The following is an 11,229-nucleotide window of genomic DNA, read 5'->3' on the forward strand; positions in this document are numbered from 1 at the left end:
CACCGGTCTACTAAATGCTAGCCGCATTGTGAAATCTTGTTCTTGGATTTCACTGTTATAATCTACATATTTGTATTATTGAGATTTTATATTATTTTTCGAGAATTTATCCTCATTTATTTGAATTTAGATTTTAATTAAACTAGTTACAAAGTTTGAAGTTTGGAAATTAATTATCTAAAATCCGTAGACCTTTCGAGGTCACAATTTATATTTTCGAATAGAGTTTGATCTCACGAACGTGTAAGCGTAAACCATTCGTGAAACAGAGTTATAACAAAGGAGTTATTAACGAACAAAGTTAGGGTTAAAATGGTAATTTTGTTCCATTTGCTGAAAGGCTCTAGAAAAATTGGGAGCTTTCCTGTCACTTGTAAGACATGTGGAAGGCTGTGACTGGATGATTCAGGGCGCAGCGGATAGGAACAAAATAAAACGAAAAATAGGATTGATAGGTAGGGTCCACTATCTCCTAGTGCGAGGAGAGGCTGAAAACCTTATAAACTTTGGTATAACTTTGGTTTTAGTACCAGCCTACAACGTAGACACTAGAAAGAACAAAGCAACATACTCTTAAACAAGAGAAAGGCATAAATATGAGATATAAATCTCTAAATATTTCATTCACCAACAAAAACGTCCAACTTTTCATTTTACATAAAGAAATGGTTTTTATAACCATTTTGTAACTTACATTCAAAAATTAAAAAGGCAACAAATATAAAAACACGTAAAACTGAAAACCCTATAAACTTTGGTTCGAGTACCATCCTACAACATAGACAACTAGAAGAACAAAGCAGAACAATCTCACAAAGAGAAAGGCACAAAACTGAAACAGAGGAACACCCTGAGTAATTTCATTAATCAACAACGTCCAACTTCTTCATCCTACAGAAAGAGATGGTTTTTATAACCATTTGGTAACTTACATTTAGAAATTGAAAGACAATATGATTAAATTGACATAAAATTGAAAATTACATAACTAAAGTAATGATATCAGACATAAAACGTCCTGGAAGTAAATTGATCAACCAATATGTATTAAACCACCATTTTTATTCCAACACATAAATCCGTCTTCCAATAATTTATTGTGCTCCATGCCAAATGAATCTTTTATTTCCCATCCTGCATCACTGGAGAAGGAAAAACACGCAGCCAATGAGAGCAGGAGAGAGGAAGAGAAGGGACCAATGAGGCAGGAGGAAAAGAGAGAAAGGAGGGGAGGAGAGAATCAGCAAACCAAGGGGAATTTTCCCTAAACCTGACCCAGTTTTGACCCGACACCCTGCAAGATTTTCCAACGCTGATTTTGGCCTTTTCCCAGCAAATCGATTGTCGCCACCACCTGCACTCGACTCCACGACCTTCCCTCTACCAATTACACCCCAAAATTTGGAGAATTTGGTCTTGATTTGGGTGAAACCGGCAAGTTCTTGGCGGTAATTCATCGTTTCTGCAACTGCCACCTTCAACCACCACCCATAATCGACTCCCCTTCAGGCCTAGAACAAAACCCGAACAACTATAGGTATGGCAGAGCACCGGAGGTGACGGATCAAAGCCACCCATTTTTAGGGTTTTCGACAGGGTTCGAGGGAAATTGAAGCTTTTCCCGGCCAAATTGGACTTGGCCACAAGTATATAACTTGCTCTATTCATCGAGATCTACATTTATGTGAAATTTGGTAATTTTTGGAAATAGTTGAATTTTACAGGCGAGTAGGGTCGGCCGGTTGCTGCGTATGGCGGCGCGTGGGCTGAGACCCCACTTGCCCTTCCTAGGATAATTTGGATACCCCAATTCTATATGTGATGTACGATTGATGAAATCTCGTCGTTTGAACATAGTTTTGTTAGAGACTGCCACTTGGTCAACATATAAATCGATGATCCGACCGTTAGATCGTCATCAAACTTTAATACATTATAGAACATAATATTTGAGGATAGTTGAAACTAACAGATCGAAAATCCGACATACAGATCTTCCTGAATTGGATTTCTAAGTTTGTAAAACTAATTGTTGACCACCACTTGAATTTGAGATTGGCGGAGATCCGACTGTTGGATCGTGATGAGATTTTAGTATGTTGTTCTATGAGCACAATGAGGACCTTAGGAAGTTACAGATCCAAAATATAATGTGCAGATCTTTCAGATCGAATTACGAAGGGTTGTGGACCCTACCGTTCACTTTTAGTCAACATGTCTCGAAATGTTCTAAATACTAAAATTAGTACTACGGGAGACTTAAGTGAAGCCTAGTGGGCCTAGTATGGTTAGAGAGTGACTTGAATATATGTGATATGGTTATTACCTTGATTTCTTATATTAGTATCATTTGTGAATATGAATTGGTTTTATAAATGTGATTTCTATTTAAATGTGATTTTTATATATATTTAGCCATTGACCTATGTTTATTAAACATGATTTGGCTTGTGTACTGATGATATTTGTGAAATGTGGGCATATTTGAGATGTGGTTTGATTTGCATGATTGGTATAATGTGATGAAATGTGAGGGCCAGTGGTGGACCCCATTTCCATGTGGTTTGTTGCTTTGAAACTTGTTTCACATTCCATTTCATTATTTCATTTCTCGATTCGTTGACCATTATAATTTAATACTTGTGCTTTGTTTCATTTCGTTGAGCCATTGTAAATTGAGCACTTAATTCATGATTTGTTTCTTTAAGCTGTTGATATGTTCCTTAGCCCTCCGCTTGGTTCTGTTGAGTGATCCAGAACTGAGTATATGCTGGGGTTCCATTGAATGGTCCGGTTCCTTACTCCATCTGGATTTTGTTGAGTGGTCCGAAATCCCCTATGATCCACGATTTCGTTGAGTGGTCCGGAATCGTACCCTACCTTGGATTTCTTTGAGTGGTCTAATAACCATTGTACTCCGCGATTCTGTTGAGTGGTCCGAAATCATATCCACTCAGATTCAGTTGAGAGGTCTGGAATCCCTTCTACTCCACGATTTTGTTGAGTGGTTCGAAATTGTATCCTAGTTTGGATTCTGTTGAGTGGTTCAGAATCCCCTTTGGTGTCTTGGTTCCGTTAAGTGGTCCGAAACCCGATGTTGATGGATTTCGTTGAGTGGTCCGAAATCGCATTATTTGACTTGTTGGTTCCTTGGATTCGATTTCAGCTTCAGAGATGTAGGCTTCAACTGAATTGTGTCATGTGTCGCTCTAGCCTACATTTTGGTGTATTGTATGAGTTATTGATTGATGTGATTATTGCAAGGTTCTAAAAAATGTTAGGTGCTAGCCGGGTAGCGGGCTAGCGCCTAGCGCCTAGGCGAGGTCTAAGCAGGGCACCTAGGCGGCCTAAGCGGATTTAGGTAAATTTCTTGTATATCTTGTAAATAAGTGCATATTGATACTTACAAAAAATTAAACTTGTATGAAATCCATGGATAAGATAATAAAAGAATAATAAAATGCAAAAAGAGTATCCAACAAGTCCAAAATTTAAAAACACATTAAGCATATATGCCATATAACCGTAGTGAGGAGTATTGTAGGATGACACATGTACAATAAGTTCACAATTTAAAACCACATAAAATGCAAAATAGGAGGAAAATAAGGAAATATAGTAATGTAGATAGGATTATTTTTTTAAAATTTCAAAAAAAAAAAAAAAAAAACCTCCTAGCTGCCTAGCATCGCCAAGCCCGCCTAGAGCCCAGCCGATTTTTGCAACCGATTTGCAAGAAAACGCCTCGAGTCACCACCGCTTAGCGCCTAGGTGCCGCCTAGGCCATTTTTTAGAACATTGATTATTGGATGGTGTTGGAATGCTTATGTGTGGGTGAATGGCAAGATGACTAGAGAATATTGTTGTGCTTTGTTGAATGTTCCTTGAGGTGCTTCATGCTTGAATTGTGGTATTATGTTGAGACGTAGTGAGATATGCGATGAATGTTCGAGTGTAGTGAATAGTGAACTACGAATGACTTAATCCTTGTTTAGGGTATGTAGGCAGTCTAACGAGGTGGTTAGATGCAGCCGTAAAGCATACGAAAATTACTACGCAATTCGAATCTTGATTTGTGCTTTGCCATATCCCAGGGACAAGGGTATGTTAGAGATACAGGTATCTAGGTAACGTCACGTGTCGATTCTAGACGTACGTCGGGATCAGGACGTGACACACATGTTCAAAATGTGAACCATTTGTCTACTGAAAGGCTCCATTTTGGTGCATGAGAGTCTGTACTAGAATAGACTAATAAGTTCAAAGGTTTGATCCCACTTTGACTCTTATAACTTTATCATCTTCATCAACAACAAAAGGGAAAGAATTTTCATTGGAAATCAGAAGAGCGATGATAATTTGGACTCCGTTTACTTACCACATACATAAGTGAATCGGAGTTTTCATGCTCATCGCAACCAAAATTCACAACGGGAAAGGTGGAACGAATGCTAGGTTAGAATCCAATACTGGTCAGCCAATGTAGTCCAAATAACTATTCTTATCTCACATTCTTTAGTTATGACATTCGGAACAAGCACCTAGCATTGCTGCAACTTATCAGAGCAATTTTTGTGAACTTTCTTTAAAACAATTAGCGTCCAAATTACTAACTTAGGCAATCAAAAGGCTAATGATCCGTAAAATAGATATATCATCAATTCAAGAGCATTATAACTCAATTCTAACATCTTAATATAACTTTATAACATTTATAACAAACAGAAGAACACAGCATAGAGAAAAAATATCGAGCGAAAAATAAACTAGCAGGAACCTATAAAGATCTTAAATCACAACTCAACTGCATGTGCAGAACTATAATTTTGCCCCATAAGACGGATAAAACAGAGAGGGCCTTACTGCTGAGCACACTGCACCCGTGGCATTGACTCTTCATCATCTTCATCATCTTCATCATATGCCTCCCGATACTGCTGTCTTGGTTTACGCCTCATCTCATCCTCAATGTTGACATCATGCAAGGTGGTTTCCTCACACTTATCCAGCTCCATGTCAGTCAACTTCTTGCTATGCCTGGGGTCTAGTACTGTCTGCAACTTTTGGGATTGATGAGAAGAAAGAATCCCAGAGTCTGGAAACTCTACATTGAAGTGGATGTAAAGCTTGCCCTTATGAATGGCCTCTGGTGATGAGGCATGCCCTCATCATTGATTGCTTTCGATTGACCTGCATTGGAATAAAAGTTAGATGATCCGTAATGGACAAATTTGAAGCAATGAATATCCAAGCAATGAAAATTACCAGGCTTGACAACTTCTCCGGGATTTGATTTGACAAGTAGCTGCCTGCCATCAAGATGGGTCAATGCAAACTGGAATCCACAAAGAGCCTCAGTTAAATTGAGAGTGTGCTCTACGTAAAGATCATCAAACTTTCGCTTGAACTTGGCGTGCTCCTTGAGTTGCAATACAAAAACAATGTCTCCAGTAATTGTATCAGGCTGCAAACAATAAGCAACAATTAATACACAAAAATTTCATTAAAGACAAAACTTTCAAAGGAACATTGGAAATATATGGCAGGAAATTAAAATGGTCAAAGACATAATGCTGCCCCTTCAAAAGACGAGGCTTTCATAAGAACAATGAAAGTTAATGACAACATATTAGACTGGTCAAAGACATAATGCTGCCACCTCTTGAAATAGGAAAGAGATCCTCTCCGGATCTCTTCCACCAAGGCCACCGGATCAAGTGGTCCGGGCCGTTGAAATTTCATCCAATGGCCAAAAATTATTATAGCTTTTAAGAGATCAAAATAGGTGGGCCGTTGGATGAAATTTCAAAGGCCCGGATCCCTTGTTCCGGTGGCCTTGGTGGAAGAGATCCGGAGAAGATCTCTTTCCCTTGCAATAATGATGAAAACCTAACTTACAGCTTCATCAGCCTGTCCCTCGAACAAAATTTTCTGACCGTGCTCCATCCCTTTCTCCACATGCACATCCATCACCTTCTTTTCTTGAGTAATCTTCTTACCTTTGCATGGTGGGCATTTATCTCTCTCACTGATGACTTCACCTGTAACAATGACAGATGTTTATAATAAGACGAAACCCATTGTGCTGAAGTGAGATATGCGAAGCATGCTTTTTAGTTTTAGTACCGGAGCCTTGGCATTCAGGGCAGATATGTTGCATCTGTTGAATCATGCCCAATCCAATCGACCGTGTTGTAATCTTCATTCCAGTACCATGGCATCCATAACATCTCCCTGAGTTTCCGCTCTTCGAGCCTTTCCTGGAAACCAAGGGAAGCAGTTTAACTACCCTAGTCATCCCAAAATCCTACACTGAGAACTATTTTATCCCCAGTACTAGCAGTATCTGTTGTTATTGATAAAGGAAAGGCAACTTCGCATATCTAACCGCGAGACATAGCCAAAGTACCTTACTTATCCTATAAAATGTTGGCAACTACTGTCCAGTGAAATGCCACATTTTTTTCGTTTAACCACTGGTTCTGTCTATGCTAGCATCCTGTGTGCAATTGGGAACAGAGATTGCACAAGATGTAACAAAATGTGAGACCGTCATATTCTTTAAATATAAGAACAGCTGGAAGTTGAGTCCCCCACCGAAAGGAAAGGTAAAAATGAAAGAAAATTGCTTCTTGTGGGTAGGAATCAGTTTGAAGCAAAAAAGATAGTAAAGAACACCATGCGATTTTGGTTAAGCCACTGCCTCAAACTAAAAACAGAAAAAACGAGTGACAAATAGAGGCATACCCTTTACATTTTGTACACAAAATATTCCGAGAAAGAGAGAGTTTTTTTGTTGTGCCATTATACAAGTCCTCCAAAGAAACCTTTAAGGTATGCACCACATCTTCACCTTGCTTCTGCCTTCTTACATGTGAACGATAGCCTGCAAGATCAGATCATCCAGAAGGCAGTAATCAGCACAGAACATTTCAACAATAAAATAACAAAAAACCAAATGTAAAAGGTCAATGAGCAGAAATCAGCGGCTAGCACTCACGGGGATTGAGAAACGTTTCAAATAAATCAAATGGATTATGCGAGGTACTACCACTTCCCGCTCCCTCCTTAAGACCATCTTCACCGTATTCATCATAGATTTCTCTCTTTTCTGGATCACTGAGAACTTCATAAGCTTGACCTAATTCCTTGAACTGGTTCACAACCCATCAGACTAAGGTAAAATTGAAGAGAAATAATTACAGTAAAAGGAATATCACAAGTTCAAGAGCCATGTCAATGGCATAAATAGCAAAGCCAGTAATTATATAGAAAATATTGCTTACATATGTGATCACTTGAATGTACATTATTAAAATCATACACTGCAAAACTAATGGAACAGAAGACTGAGAGTGCATAAGTTCATAATCAGAGCAACTCTACTGACATAATAAGTTTTTAAAGCTTTGATCTCAACAAACACATCAAAAACTTTTAGATATGATAATGAGTCAAAAGAAATCGTTCAAAAATTTATCACAACAATGTGTCCATCCCAGACACTAGTAAACAATTTTCAAGGAGGGTGGCTAATGATTGCTCATTAAAAAGAAGGTAATGGAGCACCATTTTCCAAAAAAAAGGCTTTGAGTAAATGTCGTCTAATTTTTTAAGGCTTTCGCTATATCACATCCATTTACAAACATTTCAAAATGTCAAGCCTTGTGTACCTGACACAAATCCCATGAAAGTGGTCAAGGGCATAATTTAGTACCACAGGACGGACACTTAATAGGGCACTTTTAGTTCCACAAACAGTATCCAATAATTCCTCCGCATGGAAATATGTCACATGTACATGGTGCATAAAATAAAGAAAGAGGAAGTGTTTTGACCCACCTTCTCAGGATCTCCACCTTTGTCTGGATGATTCTTGATAGCAGCCTTCTTATATGCCTTCTTGAGCTCGTCTGCACTTGCACTTTTAGGCACACCAAGAACCCCATAATATTTGGTGTTATCACTCTTCCTTGCAGCATGGCCAAAGCCGCCAAACATGATTGAAGCACTTAAATACTGCAGCTACAGCAGTAGGAGAAAATTCGAGAATTAAAACTCCACAAAATATACAAGTATCAACTCAAAATTGGGAATTATAGTATGTACAGGAATTCAGAATAAGTAGCTGAAAATGGTACCAACTAGATGGAACAAATCAAAGAATATAGATAGCCAGACATGCATACTATTAGAGATGTGCATAGAAACGCCAGATGTATATGGGATGAGAAAAAAAGTAACTCTAAAACATAAATACATGCACGGAGAAGCTTGTACTGAAACACAAGTAAAAAGTAAATGCTCATTGCAGGTCCACAACTCAGCCAGAATACAGGCAAGTCCATTTCCCAGTCAAAAACAAATTTACACTCACCCCTACCTCCCAACGGTTACCGTACTAAATTTTGGAGCTTCAGTCACCAATATCATAATTCATTAAGCTCAGTCACTTGCACAATCTCAAAGTTTGCTTTTACTAAATCAAATAATAAAGCAGTTCAAAAACACTTGAATGTGCATCCAGCTCCATGATGGAAAAAATTTAAACACCACCTTGTTGCATCCCTTTTTATGTCCTGTATTTCCACTTGAAGTTTCTAGCAAAAACTCTTGACCCACTACCCATTTAGTGAATCTGCTACTGAATATACAAGGTTTATTATTTTGCCTAAAAAGCAGTTTCGATATTTTTATTACGTATCTATAAAACAATACTAGAAATTAGAAGATAACTTTCTACAGCCCAATGAACAAGTACACCCTCAAGAATTAATATCAAGCACCAGGAGGCTTCATACAAGTGTTATTGTTTAAACCTTGCTTATGAAATAAACAGTCCTTGACTAAAGTATTGAGGTGTGCGAGACAATGGCGATTTGGTCAAGTTATAGACGCTAGTCACACTACATATAAGCTATAGCTCAATACTTGATTAAGTTCACCCTTAACCAATTACTTTCAAAATCTAACCTATAAATAACAACTTGATTGTTCTCCCAATTACCTGATAAAAACACATCTTCGACATACTTTTGAAGCTGTGAGTTATTAAATTCCACTGTAAACCACTCCGATGAACTCTTTTTGCACCAAATTAACTAACTAGATTAACATCATAACTTCACCAAAATCCACCTATAAAAATGCAGCCCAGAAGGACCCAATAATAAATTGATAATCAAGAACCCAATAACCGATTATCCTCAAGCAACAGAAAAAGCATAGATCCTATACCAAATTAGAGTTCTACACAACCGTAATTGGACTTTGAATAATCTTCAATATATATATATATATATCAAAACTTTAATAACTCTCATATGCAATTGATCATCTTGCATAAAATTTTAAATATAAATTAAATTAAATTACCACAAATTTAAAATACCAACTACATGTGAATCTACTAAGTCAAATTCAGTAAAAAAAAAAAAAAAAGTGAAAAAAATTAACTTCAGCAACTCAGATCAAAGAGCAATGAGAAAATCTATAAAATTTACAGAAAATTGAGAGAGGGAGAGAGATACCTTCAGCTAGGTTTAGATTTTAGAGAGAGAAAGTTTCAGTCTTTGAGGAGCAAAGAGAGAAGGGAGAGCAGGGTTCCTTCTTCACAAAGGACTAATCCTATCGTTGACGACTATAAGCGTGGGGGAGGGGAAATTACTATTTCCACACTTGGATGTTTCTTGATTGTAGCCAAAATGTGGCTGGAAATAGCATTTCCATCGAGAAAGGGAAAGGGCGCCGGGAAGTAGTTTAAGAGCAGCTCCAGCGGAGCCTTTTGCCCGATGGACTGGCGACTTTGAAGACCCAATAGCCCAGCAACCTTCTCCAGCCCAGAGGGCGATTGGGTGCTGGGGTGGGGGCCGAGTGAGAGGCACTCGCTGGCTCGAATTGGTGTCCCAAGAGCCGAGTTGATGTCAGCCACGTTTTAAAATTAATAAAAAATTAATAAAAAATCTGAAAATTAAAAAAATTTAAAAAAAAATTGATTTAATTTTTCTATAAATATGTTATCATTATCTTCTAACTTACACCACAATTTTATATTTTCTCACATACTTTGGGTTGTAATTTCTTATTTAATGACACGTGGTACAATGAGACCGATTAAAAATCCTATCCGAAATTACAAATAAAATTATTTTTTATTTTTTATAAAATAAAAAATATTAATATTTTATTACCTATTGCTATGGTTATTCAGTTTAGAGATGGAGATTCAAAAGGTAATTACTGTTTATTAAAGACAGTTTATTGAAGAGGATTGAATAGGAAGTTGCCCTAAGGGGCCTTCCTCACGTTGGAGTTGATCTAAAGTTACTTGCAGGTCATGTGGTTGCTTTTCTGATAGCAGATTGGCCCATGCGACAATGAGTTTCGCTAGGTTTAAGGACTGAGATGTTGGCAGATCTCAGCCGTTAATTTTGACCATCTGACGACCGAGGATGGGGAGTCGGTGTTTCAGTTGTGTGAAAAGGGACAAGATAAACAATGCCTGGCCGCCATCAGTCTTGTCTTGGCCGTGTTTTGAGTTTGACTTCTCTTGACTTCTCTGAGCTGGCAAAGACGTCGTTCTGTTTTTATTAATTTTTTTTAAGTTATTGGCCATTCAAATAACTTATGTTGCGTGCTTAACTTTTTGTGTTTAAAAAAAAAACCACTTGCGGTTAGGAGGAGTACTAATAACAACTGTTCTAAACATCTCCGTTTAAGCACTGATTAATTTTTAGGCGTTTAAAAATTAAGAATAGCAATTAGATATGCTTAAGTGCTTATCTAGTTTGCCTAAACCCACATGGGCATTGCTTAAGTCGTAACTCTTACTTAGATAGAAAATAAACAACTCTCATTTTGCAATTAATTTTTTTAACAAATTGTAAAAGATTTATTCAATACTTTGGTACACTTATTTCATTATATTCTGGTTCTCCATGTTTTCTTTATGTTATAATATTTTTCTAATCTATATGTCATTCAATATTTCAATTTATATGTTCCAATACAAATTATGTATTTTTTAAGTATAAGCATGCACTTATTTGTATGATATATAACAAGCTTACCTAAATCCTTCTAGTTCGCCTAGGCCTAAGTAGCCACCGAGGCGCTAGGCCCCAGTTTATTGCCCGCTAGCTGCCTACCGTTTTTTAAAACCTTACTAATAACGTCTTTTTTAAATACAAAAAAATTAGATGCAAAATTTAAATAATAAAAGCATAAAAA

The 11,229-nt window shown here is 37.3% G+C and overlaps 1 protein-coding gene across 1 annotated transcript; it reads right to left on the bottom strand.

The window, feature by feature from the left end:
* Positions 1-4,627: 4,627 nt before the first annotated feature.
* Positions 4,628-9,776, bottom strand: LOC125471608 (chaperone protein dnaJ A6-like). The gene is given in 9 exon segments (XM_048572246.1): positions 4,628-5,137; positions 5,140-5,190; positions 5,266-5,464; positions 5,899-6,041; positions 6,127-6,260; positions 6,748-6,886; positions 7,001-7,154; positions 7,843-8,025; positions 9,531-9,776. Coding segments are annotated over 8 exon segments (1,257 nt in total). The 5' UTR covers positions 8,002-8,025; positions 9,531-9,776; the 3' UTR covers positions 4,628-4,859.
* Positions 9,777-11,229: the final 1,453 nt, after the last annotated feature.

The sequence above is a fragment of a genome, unplaced genomic scaffold (assembly GCF_019419815.1).
Source record: "Pyrus x bretschneideri cultivar Hongxiangsu unplaced genomic scaffold, Pyrus_bretschneideri_v1 Contig109, whole genome shotgun sequence".
Lineage (NCBI taxonomy): Eukaryota > Viridiplantae > Streptophyta > Magnoliopsida > Rosales > Rosaceae > Pyrus > Pyrus x bretschneideri.